Here is a 19061-nt window from a genome sequence, read left to right on the forward strand (position 1 = left end):
CTCAGCTACTGCTCAAATTCTGTTTATCCAGGGCAGACAATAGAAAGTTCCCAGGTGCTACCGCAATGACCAGGATAATATACATAAGGATTATTTTGAAATTTGAATAATGCAAAGCTACTCTGGCAGAGTTCAAGAATAAAAATATGCAGATGAATATGAGCATGGTATGTTTTTTGAGTGTATGTGTCTGACTTTTCATTAATCAAATTAGAGGCACGGCTAAACTCAAACACCCCATTACTATGTCAATGACGAGTTCCCTCAGTGCAGCGGAGCTAAACCAAACTTCATGCTTCAGGCCGTTATATGACGAGATAATGCCACTCTCACCGGCTGATCATCATGCTACCATTGTTCCACAGAGACAATACACTGCACTGGTGTAAGATCAGAAACTTCTTGGTTCTATTCCTGCCTGTGAGGCGACATCTGGATAAAGGCAATAAGTCCCTTTATTCACTCCCACCCCCAACTCCAATCCCCATCAAATGGAGTTTAAATCCATTCAGGACAAGTAATCATAGCAACAGAGAGCTAATCCTGCCAGGCCACAGCTTGAAGGGAAACCAAGCCCTGCATCTTTCCCTTCTGAATCACAGCTCCAGCTCTTCGATGAGGAACAATCCATCGGGGCCTTGATGCTCTTCATGTTAGTAGTAGTCCTGTCACCTACAGCATCCTTCTAAGACTTTTTCATTTAGCCAATACAAGATGAACACTGTTCAGTCTACAATAACTGATCAAAAGCTCTGGATCCAACATGAATGTAAATTTCTGGTCAGCTGTCTCCTGTTCATGTAAGCATGAATTAGTAAATGATTGTACTGCTAAAACAGTCAGATAACAAGCCTGAGTGTGTGTCTGTGTGACATGAACACCGTGTGAGACCTACTGCAGTCACCATAACTCTGTCAGTAGATAAGCAGTTAACTGCGACTATACAACTTGTAAAACACACTTTCACACCCATTTGAACCAAGAGGAACTTTATACTTAGAACAAGTAATTCATGCACCCACACCAACATCGCTAGCTGAACAGGAAAACAGAAGTAAGAGTTGTTTTATATTACAACCTTTATTTATTTATTAACTTTATCTGTGAAACAACAGTGTGTAACAGTGTGTGTTTAAGTGCATAAAAATAGCCAGTACTTAGACCCTGCAAAGGCGTTAACTTAGGAGAAGCAGGCAGCTGGTTTTATGCAGAAGAATACCTTGAGGTCACAAAGTCAAATACTCCCTTTTCCTCCATCTGGTCAATATGCCGCTGGTACTACTGAAACAACCAGCACTTTCAACCATTTATGGTCTAGTTAAAATCCAATCAGCTGTGAAATGTGGAGTAATGATGGTAATAACTCTCCGTATGGTTTTCCATGTCTGCTACAACTAGCTCTGCCACATTACATCAAGCAGTTAAGCAGAAGTGAGAGTTAAAGTGCCAAATATGATGTCAAATCTGTACATAAATGTACTTAACCATGAAAGTCCTTTAATCCACACATTCATAAGCATGTATGGATTTTAATAAGCAAACCAGTAAGATTGTGCTAAACAAAATGGTCTTTATTTCAGTGGGCTATAAAATCATCACTTGTATCAGATATTAAATTTGTTGATTAAGACTTGCTATTCTGTATCCTGATAAAATTGTTAAATTTGCAGATAAAATTTGAGATTTGACAATCGTGTACAACAAAGAAACTGAACATTATAACACTGTTCCTCATGAGCCTTAAATAGGTCAGGTTAGTCCCCTTTTGCTCTAATGTGTGGAAGATGTAAGGAACATTCAGCATGGCTCACTCACACGTTAGGAGCCACGTGGTGGTAACATCACATGTATAAAGCTTTGGTATAGGAAACATATTCACAGATTAACTTTTCACTTCTCCTACTTGTACTTAAACTTCTGAAATCATAATAGGGACATCTATTTGGAGACCATCTGGCTGAAAAAATACAAAATACAAAATAAAAAAATAAAATAAAAAACAGCTTTTTAAAAATGGACATATCAAAATCTTTCATTTCCTGCAAAGTTCGTTTTCCACAATTTTCGCAGTTATTTTTTTTTTCCTGAGTCTGGTTATTCTTAACCTAAGAAGTCATCCTCGTGGCACCTTATCACTGGGCAGACATAAGTGAACAAAGCATGGCAAGTCTAATATTCCACAGTTAAAAATAAATAAAATAAATGTACTTAGCTTAAACTACATGCAAATAATTTGAGCCTTCTAACTCTCTTACTTCTGGATCATGGACTGCCACTCGCCCTCGCGCTCTCCGATGGGGAAGCGGTCAATCTGGGCCTGAATTTTTGTCCTCCATTCTCTCATGTAGTCTTCAATGTCAAACACGAATGGGTGCTGCCCGAAGTTTGCATCCACCACCTCCCCTGGAGTCTGAAGGCCCACGGTCGGGTACAAGTTAGGCTGCAGCAGGGAGCGATAAAGAGAGGTAAGAGTGATAGAGGAAACGGAGTCTGGAATGCAATCTGGACAATTAATCAAAACAGGAAGAAACAATGAAGGGTAAAAACAGGAAAACGGAAAATCTCAGGAAATAAGCTTTTGTCTGCAATTACGCCTTAAAATGTGATTTTAGTAGCTGACAAAGCTCATACGTGGTAGGATGCTGACAGTGCATCTTCTGAACAGAGAGCTCAGCCTGTTTTCACAGCGTCGTTTAAAAAAAAGGGGGGGGGGGGCCTTATCGCACTCACTGACCATAATATGACTATCAGCTGATTGCTGAACTGACTTCATCAGAATTGATGACACTTCCAAATACTTGACTTTTGATTAATTTTGCTTTATAGACAGAACTAAAAAAAATGTTCTGTCAGTCAACAACCCAGCAAAGATCTTTTTGATTATTGTGCATTTCACTTCATTTTATGATTTTTTTTTATTAAATTTTAGTTTGTCCTCCAATACACTACTAGTACTTCATAGTCCTGTTTATTGACTCTGTCCCACGTACTGCACTCAGCCTAGAGCAAATTAATTTCAACTGAAGACATAAATAATAAAGGAATACTGGTGGGTACTCTTTGTCTTACAATTTGAAGCATATTGAACTGTGAAGGGGAACAATTAATATGATTTAATTATAATATAACTGGGTTCGGTCATTGAAAGGTTGCTGTGTTTATTTTCTGCCAATCATCTTTGACTGCTGTTCAATACTCATTTGATGCTATGGAGCATATCTTATGGCAACATCTACCGATATACTACCCAAACTAAACAGCAGTTCTCATTTTATTTTTCAGCTTATTCCTGTTGTTACCTGTAACTTCATTAAAAACCTCATTTGTTTTTCAGACCAAGGAAACAGCAATCCCACGTGCTAACAGTGCAGCTCCCTAATACACAGTTTTGGAAAACTACTGATGTTAAACAAGGAGGACTCTACACTCCAACACGACATAATCCAAATTGTTGTATGATTTCTGATTATGATTTAATGAGCAACAGCACTATACATGAGTACTGGTGAATAAAAAGTAGAAAGTATGGGAGCACTGAAAGCGATGAAGCTCAATTACTTCAGCCAAAGCCTTTCCAGAAACAAGACTCACTCAGCTGGCATTTTAAAATGTCTCTGGGCACTTATTTTGAAGCAGCACCAGAGTTAAATTTCACTTATCACACAGCCATAAAAACTGCAAGTACAGAATCTGTGATAAAAAGCCACTGAAAGGTTTGCTGACTTTGGAACAAAAACTGTTTTAAAAAGTTTTTTTTATTTTTTAAATATAAATCCCTGATTTGACAGACCGTAATCAGACAGAGCTAAATGAAAAACACTTAAGATTTGCATATCTGGATGTATTGTTCTACTATTCTACCAATCACCAGAGCTCTGGTTTAATCAGAGGCAGTGGTGACTGGTGGCAAGGCACATTCACCGTGTTGTGTTTGGATCGCTGCAAGTGTCCTTAAAATAAATTAATACCGAAATACCAAAATGTAAAAAAAAAAGAAAAGAAAAACAACAAAAACTTTACAAAACACTAAACTTTTTTAGAGTTAGATTTAGGCTAGGAGTTGGGAATAACACCGCTGATAACAGCCCACATAAGAACAGCAGTACAAAGCTGTGTGTGTCTCTCACAGTTGTCTTTGTCATGGTTCAATAACCAGAAAGGTCAGCTGCGTCGAGGTGACGCACTTCACTGCACAGCTCTGGAGGAACATGAATGTCTGGCTCACATCCAAGTCTGTTTGGCTGCTCAATGGATTATTGTTTTAGCTAAGACTCTTATTTTTCTTCTTCAATAACAGCCGGCACCCGTTTTCATTTGCTACCAACCAAGCAACAAGTGTCTCCCTAAACATCCCAACTTTGGTAACGTATGCATGAATCCCACTGGAATCAAGACCCAGTGGGTGTGGGAGTCGTTCACATAACGAAGAATAGGAGCTGACCGTGTCGCCTTGTTAAGAAACAAAGGAGTACTCAAAACTCTGGTTCCATTTGAAAAAGTGGGCCATTATTCTCAAGTCTAGCTCCATACTCTTGGACGTTCTTGGTGCAGCTCCTTAGCTCCTTGGGCAAAACAAACAAAACAAAAGCAACAAAACATTTTAGCTCCTCCCCCTTTGGGGCAAACCATTTGTGGTTCGCTGCTGCTTACAAACAGAAGTTTTAAACAGCAGGAGGTTGGGGCTTCTGTGCTCACAGCTGTGTGCCTGAGATGGCAATATTACAGTTATCTCCTCTGTCTGACACAATACACAGCAAATCGTAGAAAAAAAAACCCCTTTAAAACAAAAAAGAAGCATGAGCATTTGGCTCATACACTGTAAATAGTTTTTAAACTTTCAAGCTGTTTTCCCCACTAAATGAAAGTGGAAAATGTGTCAACATGACTCTGATGGAAGATCTGGATCAAACAGCAAGTTTACAGCAGCTTAAAAGAAACTTTTTTTTTTTTTTATAAATACTTTCTTCAGACATTTATTAAGCAGCTACTTTGAAGCATTATCAAATTAACTGTCACCAGGAGTGAACTCTGTGAGGGAAAAAAACAACAACAAAAACACAGCTTATAAAGTCTGCTGACTTTGTTTTAAAAAGCTTCTTTCTACTTTGAGAGTCGTCCCTGAGATTTAAATTTAGGAGTCTTCAGTTTAATTTTTTTGGTCCAGCCAATAAAATAATTAGATAATGAAATCAGTGCCACATAAGAAGCATTTTATACACAGTAAAGATATTCCTGCTAATATCAATTTATATAATTTTTTAAAAACTGTGCTTTGTTTTGCTGTTTTTCAATTTTTCTACGTTCTACTTTTCTCCCCCACATTTCAAAGCTTACAACCTGCACTAGATGCTTTACTAATGCAACTCTGTTCATCCATTTGTGGAAAAAAAAATGAAACCATAGTACAAAAAGTGTTATATAAAGCAGTTTACTGTGTCAAACACCTGACAACTTTGAGTTAAAGCCTCCTAATAAATGTGAACCTCTGAACTTCATAACGTAAATACAGAAAGTACACTTCATTTGCTTTAAACACATAATAAATTCTTAATAGAGAACACTCAAGTGTCTGTTTATGGTTGGATAAAGCCAAAGAAACTTTAGCCAAAGGTTACACAGACACCACAATCACTACAGATGTGACAGAAGAAGAAAGGCCTTCCAGTTTGACAGTGTTTGAGAAAAGCTGACGGTGTGTTCGGAGCTCCCGAGTTTTCCAGCCTCTAATCCATTTTGCATGATTAAACATTTTGACTGCAGTGGACATTCTGCAGGAAATGACACATTTAATTTCCATAAATAGCATCATCTCCTACAGCTGTGCTAATTATGGAAAAGATTACTTTACAACAAAGAGTGAAGAAAATCTCAGTACTTACTGGTAGGTCTGTGAAGGCAATACCTGCAGAGGAAGAGAGAAACAGTCAGCATGAAAAACAAGAGTACTTTCCATTTTTGCACACAGCGTGAGGCCACAGTTCGTGTGTTTACATGTGCTGAGGTAATCTGGTTACTGTCATCTTGCTGCAGTTCATAAATGTCACATAAGCGAGAAAGACTGTCTCCCCAACAGATTTAACTGTGAACCCGGTCTTCTAATCATGAAGGAAATTATCACTAAAGCATTATCTAAAAAATACAAATTTGATGTAATTTTTAAATTATACAAAGTATTGCAAAGCCTTCACATTAAAAGCTTTTTGACAGATTTGCTGGATGCTTATATTATGAAGAACATACATACATAAATATATGTTTACATTGCTTTTACTATCGAACTTTGTAACATTTCTTTGCTGTGCAGTAAAGTGGAAAAAATAATTTAAAACAAAAAAAGAGCAAAAAACATCAGAGACATTTAATTAACAAAGAATGATTATTTAAAATAACAACAACAACAAGACAATTCATAGAAACATGCAAAACTTAAAAAAAAAAGCAATATATCACAAGCTGGACTTGCTGCAGTGGCCTCTTGTTTTGTGTTTGGCTCACAACTTCTGTGAAACTATTACAGCCGTGTTTGTAAAATGAGCTTACATCATGGCAAAGTTTCTCCTCAGAAAATATTAAATTTTCCAATCCCTTTGTGAGAAATAAATAACTACACAAATGTAATCAAAGTTCCTTTGGAAGTCTCCAACTACAAAGCTTTGGTGAGCGTGGTATAAAAGGGACATAAGTGAGCCAATCCTCCATCTACCGCAGCTTCTGGTCAGAGTAACCATCCAGCTTACAGTAGCGCGACAGGACAGAAGCAAGACTACTTTCAAAAGCTGCAGTTCAAGGTGCTGCAGGCTGAGATCCTTTTGGGGAAGGAGGGGAATAATATTACAGTCCAACAAAAACCTGGCCAGTGAGCCAGCCATTAGGGGAAAGATAAGACAGGAAGAGCTGGAGCTAACTGGTTAGCAGCACTTGAACTTTCAAAACACAAGTGGGCAAGCAGTGGGAAAAATATAGTGGACAAGCGCGATTGCCAACTATTTATTTAAAAAAACAAAACTGTTACTCATCTCTCTCTTATTGAGAGAAATGTCATCTCTGTTTAAACATTGATAAAAAATATATTGGAAACACTGCAGTCCTTCTGCAACTTAATACACAGACCACTGCATGGCAGCATTATTGGGTATTATTTTCTGTACCTAGGCTGTGGCCATTCTTTGTGTAGAAGCAGGTGTTGTTGATGAGGTTAACACAGCAGCCAATCACATCGCCTGTTGTAAACGTGGGTCCATAAGGTTGCCCGGTGCCAGACGAGCAGAAGGAGTGGCCGTCATCTCCATGGTAACCATAAGAGTGCTTGTCCCAACCTGCAGCGATGCAAATGAAAAGTGTGAGAACATGAGATGAAAAAGTGTTAAAACGCAGCAATTGTTAGAATCTCAGACTCAACACAGAAACACAGAGACAAACTCGGACAGACACACACAGCCCATAGGAGGGCTGAATGATAATGGTCAAGTCTCACAATATGAATATTCCTACAAACCCACATTAAAAGGTACAGTGCTGTAAAATAATGATATACTTTGCAGCTGATTAGTCACACAGAGAAACTTCTTACGGTTGAACACAGTTGTGGGTTAGTTATAGGCAAAGCCTATACACAACTTTACACACACCTCCTCACATGTTGTAGCTTTTACGGTACCTGTCACCAAGGGCCAGCGTTACAAACAGTGAGCTCCTCCTACATGTGCTACATGTCAGTATTTATTTACTTATTTATTTGTTTTTAGAAAACCTAAAGCAATACGTCAGTTTAAATTACTCAGCTCTAGGATCAGAAGTACAATGTGGCCCCTATAAGTATTGTAAATATGACTGAACTAGAAGCATACTGGCACTGATGACACGGGAGATCAAAAAACACAACATAATGTTTTCAAAATTTGTTTTGTGACAAATCACACCAAAAGCTACGCTACTGAGGAGGACAACAGTGCTGTGAGCAGGCCGCCAAAATGGTTCGAACGCAGTGTGATTAAACCGGAGAGGCAGCGTCAAAACCTTTATGAAGGAATCTTGCCACTCAGCAGCAATCTTAAAATCCCTCTGGGAACATATTTACGAAGTGTTATTTAAATTACACTTCAATATTAATGGTCACACGTGTAGAATCATCAGTAAAGTCTGATTTAAATACATGCCCTAAAATATGGTCATAAAAGGATTTTCATCTTTGCTTTGGCAGCGTTCTCCCAGATTTCAAGTGGGATTCTCTGAGTGCTGACTCTTTTCTTTTTTAATCTAATTATTAGATTTCCTCAAATAAGACATGAAATAAAAGCTGTCAAACAAAAAAATAGCTGGACCAAGATGTTTCATATCTGCTGAAAGTTAAACCCAACTCTAACATTTGTGAGTATTTACAGACATGTCCCTATCACCAAACTTTATTAGGCCAGAAATTCGCATGTTAAGTCTAAAAATAGACATGTGACGTCATAATTCCAACGCTTCAGTAAACGCTGGTGTAATATCATGACCTGGATCAAGAATCACACAGTGCTGAGAGCAGTAGAGCTGAAATATCCTCACTTAAAACAGAAAAAAGGCAGATGTATGTGTCCACACCTTCACCCACAGCCCTGTACCGTGAGCCAGCAAGCACAAACCTGCAAGATTCAATGCCTTGCTCAAGGACACTATGAGAACTGAACCTGGGGAATCAGTATTCTCAATCAGTGGAACAGCTTGCTGTTGCTTTCATGCTGACTGCAGAAAGACATAGCTCATTCAGTTTCTTCCAGAAAACTGGATGTACTCCCAGAATTGGGAGATTTTTGTGTGGCATTTTTAACCTTCAATTCTTTGTTTTGTTTAACCTTCTGCAGACTGCAGGCCATTTTTGATGTGATGCCCCTTATTTCACTGAAAATAAATATTTTTTTGTATTGAGCATAAAATGGAAGAAAGAAAATTACTGATGAGCAAAGGTTTAATGTGAACAGAATACCTGTGTGTATTAAAACCTGGAGTACTCTGTGTTTGCCCAGTACTTGTTTCTCAGGGAGACTTAAGGGGATGCAGCCTTTGCTGCAGCACACAGGACTTTGGGGCTGTTTTAACATTAGAAACCATGTGGCAGGATCCAGTGAGTTACTGTCGAGCAGCAGGATTAATCCTGCCGTTTCCACAGTCATCACTGCAGGACAGTACTCAACTCAGCAGCACTCTGGCATCAGTTCTTCACAATTACTGAGTTTTCATTAGCATCTATCCATCAGCTGAGACTGTGCGGTTGGCACTAGGCCTGCTGTTATCTTTGTGTGAAGAGACTGGAGCTCCTGGGTGGGTCCAGCTTTCAAACTGGTGATGGGGTATCTGGGCTCCTGTTTGGCCTGATAACCTCAGGGGAGCGTAGGGTTGACGTCTGCAGCGTCCAATTAATGATGATATTCATGACATTTTATTGTACCATCAAAATTCATTACCTCATGTGTTGGTTTCTGACTTCACTAAAACATTGAAGCAGCTCAAAAAAAAATCCAAAACAACAACTTTATTACACCTAATTGTACAAATGTTAAAAAAAAAAGTTCTTGTTCCAACAATCATGGATACGAGTTAATGATTGAGTGCATACACTGAGAATGCTTTTAAGCACAACACTTGTGTAATCAACAGACAACGGGAAAAAAAAATACTGGAAGGGAGCATGACAAAGGTCAAACATCACCTTAGGATATACTGATTACACAGTGATAATCTTAAACTTTCCACCCACCAGAGGCCTGTGCTTTGCAGAAAACTGTGAGGTTAGCGAGGGGGGGGGCAACATGTCCTCCACAGCCTCACAGGAAAAATATATTTATATAAATAAATAATTACAAATATAAAATAAACATTTCAGCTACTGATCGTGTTTATTCATAGGCTGGTGTTTATGTTGGTAATGTCTGCTTTTGTATAATTTATGAGCTTTTAAATAATTAGTTAACAGACTTATTTCTTATGACATCCTTTTTGGCAGTTTCATCAAAGTTAAGATGCTTTAGGCCACTATGAGCAAACTAACGAGAAATCTTCATTTAGCCACTTTCGATATGCCGACACAACACCTTGGCCTGAACTATACATAAAAGCTCAGTAGAGTATTCATCCTTGCTCCTCACTCAAGAGCTACACAACACGTTACTGAGATCTCTGGATATAAACCCTTTGGCTTGTCCTGACAGGTATCAATTCTCAACATAGGAACTTGGCTTCAATTTTTCCATGCTGGTTGCAACCAATTTCAATTTTATTTCATTTTTCTATAAGCCTTTGTATAGCAACATAATCCTAAAACAGGTTGACTAAAACGTTAAAGCCTTGTTGACCTTATAGAAGATTTCCCAGTAAGCCTACGTAAGGATCTGAATTGTGTTTTTTATATTACTTGTTTTTCCTTTTCTTTTATTTTTCTAACTAACAACCACAATGAACAGACTCAGTCACGGCTCCAACCAGTTTATCCAAATCTAATCTCTAGTAGTTATGTTCAGACAAGATGACACCCACAGAAATCCCAGACATATCTAGTGTAGAATATAACAGATAAAGACACCAAAAGACAGCAGCAACAAATGCACAAAATATGTCAACTTACCAGGGAGTCTGTTCATGTTTACACCCTGAGCTGAGAGGCCGATACCCATGTACCTGTAGGACAGACAGGCGAGAGTTAAGCTGTGCGTTTATGCAGAAAGAGACTGAAGAAGCCATTTTACACATGTAAGCTGAAGTCAATCATACCACAGACAGACATGGCTCATGTCAAGCTACATTCAACACGGTAAACACCAATTTCTCACATACGTAATCTCTTCAAAATGGTGTCTGTCTAATTAGGTTAATGTCATTTATTTTTTAATAATTTAAGTTCATGACAAGGGCTACCATAACATTGTTCAATGAGGGCAAAAGCTAACATTAATGTGGTTATTGATGAGTAACAGAAATTATTACAATTCAATGTCATGGGATTGTAAATGTAGTCACCAGATCTGAAGTTAAAAAAAAAAAAAGAAAGAAAGAAAACATAGAACATTTCATTTAGTAATGAAGAGAATGAAGCTGCCACTGATTTATATATCAAGTTTTTTCATTGCATGGCTGATCTATGCAAAAATTGCAAACCCCTACAAATTTGGCATCCTCAAAAAAGGCTATAAACAAAGGAATATTCAACACACACAATGTAATGAAGTTGTTTTTTTTAATATACACATTTTGTTAACTTAATTGAACATATTATAATTTTGTTTCCCCCAAAAAGATCTACCTTTGTGGTATGAACACCCCCCCCCCTCCATTGGCTCATTCTGAGCCAAGAAAACAGATTTAGATGTATTTTTCTGGCACATTTAAAGCCATAATTTACCAAATCCTATTTCTTATATTTGAATTCAAAAATTATTACTTGAAATAATGAAAACAGCAGAATAATCACAAGTTAGTAGAGATGCATGCATTTCTCTCTGATTGTAGTGCTGGAGTGACAGAGTAATTGAGATGTAAAGCAAAGCTGCTAGTCCAACTATGTTCTAAAAACCACTTCTGAAAAGGTTTTAAACATTTGAACTTCTGAAACACATATTTAGCCTTGTGTTTGTTCCAACACAAGAATGGTGTTTGGAACAAACACCATTCTATAATGGTGTTTGTTCCAAACACCATTATAGAAATTCAGTTAAATGTGAACACTTTTTTACTTATCTGGGGTCAAGCATGACCAACTGGTTACAAACAACCAGGGAATGCCTGATGTCTTACGAATGAACCTGAGGCACTTTGAAGATTTTAATCATGTTCATTATTTTGCCGTCTTCTCGTACGAATTTCTAAAATCCTTTTTGATGTAAAGGACATGTGGTACCTAAACATGATGATGTGTGACTTTTAAGATAATGGATATCCAAAGAATTCATTACAGTTTACAGGCTGGAGTCTTGAACAGTTAGAAAATAATTTCCTAAATATTTTTTATGAAATTATTTAGGAAGTTTTACAAAGACGCTCCCAAACATGGCCATTTAGACCCTTTAAGAATTTTAGGCATGACCCAAAGGAGAATAAAAGGAGAATAAAAATGAATTTAACTGGAGGACATAATTTAAATCATTTCTGATTGAACACAAAACAATGCAAGAGGAAAAAAAAAAAATCAGGACTTTCTAGAGAAGAGAAACTGAACTGCTTTATCTCAACCTCCCACTCTCATAGGACCAAACAACAATTACACTCCACAAGGCAAAACGCTGCAGGATTACGGCTCATGTAAACCCAGATTAGACTTGTCACTTATTTGGACTTTATACTTTCAGCAACTATTCACTTTGTAAAAAAACAACAACAAAAGGTTTATCATTCCCAATGAGAAGTTCATCAGTCATGATAAATGAGTGTCACAGGCATGACTGAGGAAAAACCAAAAAACAACCACAAAACAGAAAAAGCTGTTCTTTCATTTTCTCAACCTCACATGCCTTAGCATTGCTGCATGAGCATTAGTGCACAGCACGAGGCCACTACAAGTTTAATGCCAACATCCTTAAATAAGCACGTCAAGGTGGTGACATTGAGCAGTCCTGGATTATTACTCAAACGTGCAGTTTTCCATTTACATACTGATACATGAACACACCAGCATGCACAGCTGGTAGAGCCAATTTCATTCCTATGACTGTTTGGGGTTTTTTTTCCCCCAGTGTTCAACTATTTACCCTCTCACCTTGGTCACCTAGTCGAACTTATTGCTACATTTACCGATTCCTTTGAGCTGTTCTGCAACTTTAACCATCCAACACCAGGCAAACGGAATAAAGGTTGGATGTACCAACTGTGGGTCCCACACTGGTTTGTGAACGCCTGGTATGAATACTTTGTTTTCACATTTTTGCCGACACCAACTTAGAAAATGTCCCTTTGTGACCACAAGGGTTGCCCCCTGGTGGCCATTAAAAAGAAAGCAGCTTTAAAGCACTGGTTTCATTTTCTAGGACCGCAGCGCTGTGCCCATCTTTTATACAGTCTATATGACAACAATATTTGTCACCATGGACTGCATCCTACTTGTAGATGAACAGTTGCCACTACTTCCTCGTGAACACAGCATCTTTCTCTCCTGCTGCAGACATGACTCGCTCTTCGTTTGCTCTGTTCAGAGAAGAGTGAGGAGCAGCATCTGACAATGAGCTGCTTGTGCATTGCTGTAATGAGAGTAGCTTTGCTGAATGGGGCAAAATTGCACTTATTTTTTGGAAGACATTGCAGGCTCTTAATCAGTTTTATATCCAGGCTATCTATTAAATGTTTTACTCTAAAAGAAGTTTGATCAAATTGGAGGTAATTTTATTGGTTATTATTTGATACACTGAGTGGGCCAGCACACCTAAGAACAAGTTTGTCTCTTCATGGTCCCTCTGCTTATTGCTTTTGTCTAGTTTCAAACAAAAATAACCACAAATATTTTTTTGCATTCTTTTTTTTGCAGTGTTGCAGGTTGCTAGTTTCAAATTTTTTCGACAGTTTACCTAACCAGCTTATGAACCACTCACTGTCATCTATGAGCCCAAACTATTAACACTGCTGAAAGTAATGTGTATGTCTGGAATGTTTAGGGCTGCTCTTACCCATCTCTGCCTTTACTGATGATCTTCACCTCAAAGTAGTAGACCCCGCAGGCAGCTGGGATAGGGTGGGTGGCCCGCACTGATGCAGCATCTTTGGGTGTTTTTCCATGACCTTTAGGTTGCGGTAAAACACAGAAGTGCGCAGTTAGTACAAATGACTATAGTTCATGAGATACATGTGCTGAGTGCCAAGACGCAGAGGCTTCTCTGCAGTTACTCTGGCTAAGGACCAAATACCACTTTAATTTAAAGCCCAGTTTACGATGTATGTAGGGTTTTTTGCCATGAGAAGCTGTGTAAGGGATTAAATCGCAAAGGCTAGCAATCATTAAGTCGGATCAAAACGTTTGAGAAGCACAAAACACACCTCACTAGCAGATTTACCCACCAATGAAAAATAAATAAATAAATAAAAAAAATTTTTTATATATATATATATATACACATACTGAGAAAATAATGTCAGAGTTACTTTGAGATTGGACCAGAAGAGAGCTAAGGACTCTGCAGAGACACTACACTATAAAAATTTTACAACCCAAGTTTGGATCTATAAATAAAACCAGCCTCAAGGAAAATACTGGATGTCCCACTATTTGTCGAGGTGCATATTTTACTTGTAAGTACTGCATAATTTACTTTCCATGGTTACATACTTTCCACATTCAATGGTCTGCCATTACGAATATGTGGATGAACATACTATAAAACATATATAGGTTTGTATCACTATGGCTGAACAATACAGAAATATTATGCTGATATACCAGGTGACATTTTTATAAACACACCTGAGCAAAAGATGTGTCGTTGGTGAGAAGATTGTAACTCCAAACGTCTTAAATCTGAGCGGCTCATAATCTCAGTCTTTAAGGTTAACATGAAGCCACAGTGTAGAGCTATTAACAGCACCATGACGGTTATAAATCACATGTTTACACTGCTGTATGTTACTCAGTAGCTGTGTTTAGTTATTACAATAGATAGTCAAATAAACTGGTTTTATTAATAAGGTTCTAAATATCATTAGAGAGGGAAATTCTCAGTATGCTGCCAACAGAATATCTGACAATATCCAATACATTTACTTAATGGCTGGTTCTTTATATGTAGGATATAAACAATAAACAGCAGCATCATTTGACCTGACTGCCTTCATGTAAAAACAACATACATTTGTAAATGTATGTCTAGACCATAATACAGGCCCTGAGTTTACAGTACAATTTGTCATAATTTAAAGATTTCTTTAAATGCTTTTGTATGTCTTAATAAAGACACTTGGTTACTTATCACAGTTAAGTTAATTATTTTCTTTCAAATACCCCAGAACCACATTCAAATATAAGGAAATGTATACTAGATGTAGATCAAGTGAAGTAAACACCTCACCTCCATTTTACAAATTTTCTACTGGCAATATGGCCAGATTGAAAGAGCAACAGGAAAACACAATCATTAAAATTATTAGTCAACTCAATCATTTAATCTTTATAATTATATAAAGTTTAAAGATGATCAGCTTACAAGAACACTTCTGAACCCAGAATTAACAGTGGTTTCCATTTTTGGCAAACACAAGTCTTGAACGTATTCATCTGTAACCAAAATAGCTAAACGATTAGTGTCGGGTAAATGAACCGATCAATAAATTAATCAGTACTGACTAAAAACAAAGACCATGTTAATTATTAAGTGAGATTACAAATAACCTGTATTAATATTATCATTATCATTAATTACAGACATTATTACAGAGCGGTTAATTGGTAACACAGTGTCTACAGAATAATAACTTTTCTTGTGTAGATTTTCTACTGTTCTTTTAAGTATTGTCTGTTATACAAACTTCTGCACAGTAAAGCTGTTTAAAACAGTCTTTGGGTGTGAGGTGTACAAATGTGAATTATATCACTGAGTAACACCAATGCTATTCTCTCTTGCTCTGATGACATTTTTCTGTTATTACTATATTAACATATGAAACATTATTTTCTCAAATATAGAATTAATGCTTTTGTCCATAAAATGTCAGATAAATGTAATCTTCCAAAACAAAATCTTAACCCACCAAAGAATTATTCATTTTCTAGCCAACTATACCACTAAATATTAGCATTTAACCATGTGAAATGTGAATATGTTTATTTTTTTTAAAAAAGTTTACATAACTGACATGTCAGTTTGTAAAGTATTTGCTATTTTACATTACAATGTATTTTACATTTCTGGTAGGCCTTTGGACACAGCTGACATTTAGTTTCAGTAGAACTCACAGAACAATCTTTTCAGAGGGTTTTATATGAGAATTTATATTTGGAATTGGAACCAAAACCCATCTAACTAAAATCAAAGGGTTTCCATTTACAACTATGGCATTCTGTTAAAACATGGTTAATCACAGAAGGCCTGAATTTTAGAGCTTAACACTGCTGTTAGAATAAACTGTTCAGTAAGTGGAGAATTGCTCCCTGGAGGTCAGTACATGTAAAAGTTTTACAGTGTTTGAATGTTAAAGTTGCAGCTGCTGTAAGAAATTCAGGTGGATTTGTTGCACAAAGGCAGAACATTCTAGTTGCAACAAGGAAGCGTGTGTGCAGAGGGCCAGACAGACACAGAATAGCAGTACACACCCAGGAAGCAGTTGCACCTTTTTTTAAAAAAACAACAACAAAACAACAACAACAACAACAACAACAACAACACACTAGCCTTTTCTTGTAGGCCTGCACCAGAAAAAAAAAAGAAAAGAAAGAGAAAAAGCCCTCTAGATAGAAACTAGTCCAACTATCTCTGCATATCGTATCAACACTAGCCACTTCACTGGAAGCCTAGCAGAGCCTCTGACCGGGATAATCACGATATTTGACACAGCATTTCCTGACAATTAATAATAAATAAAATAATGTTACATTAGCCTAACAGAGGGTTGTCAAGCTCTGGTTCATTTTGGATAACACTGAACGTTGTAATTTTGGCACCCAAACCATCAGATGTAATTTGGCTAAGGATGTTTTTTTAAAATATATATTTCACAAGAGAGTTGGCCAGGTTGTCTGTCGTGAAAGCTTCCCGGTGACTATAAATGGAGCTGACGAGCTGTCTCACAAGGTAGCAGGAAAGCTAACAAGCTAGTAGGTCAATTTTGGCTGTGGCTACACCTCGCCAGCTGGTCGGGTTGCAAGATGTCCTCTGTCTTGTTGTTGGTGAAGCTGCTAGCTTAGCAGACTTTGTTTTTAGCCTCAACTGCAGTTGGCTTTGATCCGCTAACCGTCAAGCTAAGCTAACATGTCGTTAGCATTTGGTAACACAAGTACAAAAATTCCCGATTAAGGGTTTCTGTCATACCTTTATAGTGTACACGGAGGTTGTTCTGAGACAGTCCGATGTAGCTGAACTTGTCCTTCGGGCTCCAGGATCGGGGAAGTGGAGTCTCGTTTTCGTTAACGGCCGGATAGAGCCGTCGGAGCCGTTGATTGAGCTCCTTTTCCTGCTCGTTCAGAGCCGAGTCTCCGTGGACAACTACCGACATCAGAAACCCACCGCCGGATGACTGTCCAGACATGGCTACGACACGAGTTTTAGTAAACTGGCTTGTCAGCAACAAGCCAGAGCCACTTGTGTCCGTCAGTGTCAAGTTTTAAAGGGGAGTTAGCAAAGCTAGCAAGCTAGGAGGCTAAGCTAATTGGCTTCGCTGGTTGTTGCAGAGGCAGCCAGAGCTGGTTAGCCGAGCAGCTAACCTGGCTAACGCGTTTAGCTTGGCCAGCAAAGGCGAAGCGATCGCTGAAAATGACTCAGGTTGACATTAGGTCTGACTAAAACACAAATAGAAACAAGAGGATGAGACTGCCCCACGGGATCTGAGCAAAGAAGTAAAAAAAAAAAAACAGGGAGCTAGTCGGTGCTGGGGGCAAAGTAACTACTAACGTTAGCCTAGACGGATCGACAAAGTATGATGAGCTCGGCTAGCCTCGATCTTTTGTTTGTTGTCGGAGCATTATCCGCTGATCTGATTGGCTGAAAACAGCTCCACTCACTTCCTATGGGAATGTGAAGAAAATACACAGAATGAGCTAAAAACTATCTTATCAGTAGATTACAAGGTTAACACTGTCAGCAAGTCTTCATGATTAGTGTCATCATCATTGTTTTCAGTTTTTAAGCTCTATCATTATTATTACATTTTAATTATTGATGTTTATAAACTAGATTTACACTTAATTATACGTCTTTCTTTTTAATATCCTTTAACAGTGTAAGGTGAAAAATCTATATGGTCTTATTTGTGGAAGTTTTTTTTTTCTTTTATCTACCACTTACTAACTTAACCATATCCACTACTTTGGGTATAAGCCAGAATACCCAGAGAGAACCCACAAAGACACAGGGAGAACATGCAGGAGAACATACATAGAACATACAGGAGAGGCAGGAAAGGCTGGATTTGAACACAAGGTGCAGGTGCTAACCACCCTTTGAAGGCATCACTTATTTCGGTTTTAATAATATAAACAAGCATACAAGCAGCTTTTGGCAACCAAATGAAGGAAGAACTCTTGTTTAACAAAAAAGAGACTTCAAGCCAGGCTTGGGGAAGGGCAGCTATCTGTGGTGATCAAGTAGGGGGACTGATGGAAAGGAAATCCAGAAAAGAGGAGCATGGAGAGATCATAAGTGACAAAAAAAAGCTACTTTCAGCTGCACCATATTCAAAAGTAGTCACCATGGCCAATTGCACTGCATGATTGATTGGGCCATGGTGGCTACCAAATACCCAGAACACCAAAGGGGGGTCTTGTCAGGACTCCTGGTTCAGTTCACCTTGCATTTCCTCATGGAATCAAACCAGGTATCTTACACTTGTTTGTCAAACATGTACACCACTCCACTACAGAACCACATGAATAAAAAACCCCAGTCCTCCAGCAACCCTACTCTATAACATTAGAAGCATTTCTCTCACTTGAAGGATTTTCAGAGAGCTTATAGAGAAGCTTGATAATAATTAATTACAGTAGTTCAGTGTGTAAGTAACATATCTATAGATGTGCCTTCTTCTAGTTTATTAACAGTGTACTGCACATTAATTGCATTTTTATTTTTGCCTGCAGTCTCACACATGTTGACAGCCAGGGGGTTATTGGTGCTAATCTTATTTAATTTGCCAATTTTTTAAATATTAATTGACATCTAATTACTACATCATATCAATGACTGTTTGCTTCATTAAAATACATTTATTTGTTTATATAGAATTTTTTACTGTGAACGAGACTGAACCCGTATTACTTTATAAAAGATGTTTTATTAAATACTTGTTAACATGAAGAAGTTTATTAAATGAAATTGCTCTTATGTTCAGTTTACAACTCTGTATTTCTATTTTTGCTAGACTGTAAACAGTGATGCCCCAGTGATACATATTGGTAGCCTCAC

At 37.8% G+C, this 19061-nt stretch overlaps 1 protein-coding gene across 1 annotated transcript in view; it reads right to left on the reverse strand.

Annotated features, from left to right (window-relative positions):
- The window catches only part of ranbp9 (RAN binding protein 9), a 25547-nt gene extending 7923 nt beyond the window's left edge, over positions 1-17624 (reverse strand). Inside the window, exons 1-6 of the mRNA XM_013916117.1 lie at positions 16974-17624; positions 13626-13737; positions 10601-10653; positions 7149-7316; positions 5880-5902; positions 2256-2440 (exon numbers count right to left, since the gene is read on the reverse strand). Of these exons, the coding sequence (XP_013771571.1) occupies positions 2256-2440; positions 5880-5902; positions 7149-7316; positions 10601-10653; positions 13626-13737; positions 16974-17190 (758 nt within the window). The 5' untranslated portion in view covers positions 17191-17624. The remainder of the gene's footprint in view (positions 1-2255; positions 2441-5879; positions 5903-7148; positions 7317-10600; positions 10654-13625; positions 13738-16973) is intronic.
- Between the last annotated feature and the right edge of the window lie 1437 nt (positions 17625-19061).

The sequence above is a fragment of the Pundamilia nyererei genome, unplaced genomic scaffold, assembly GCF_000239375.1.
Source record: "Pundamilia nyererei isolate P.nyererei 1_Seehausen unplaced genomic scaffold, PunNye1.0 scaffold00469, whole genome shotgun sequence".
NCBI classification, from domain to species: Eukaryota; Metazoa; Chordata; class Actinopteri; order Cichliformes; family Cichlidae; genus Pundamilia; species Pundamilia nyererei.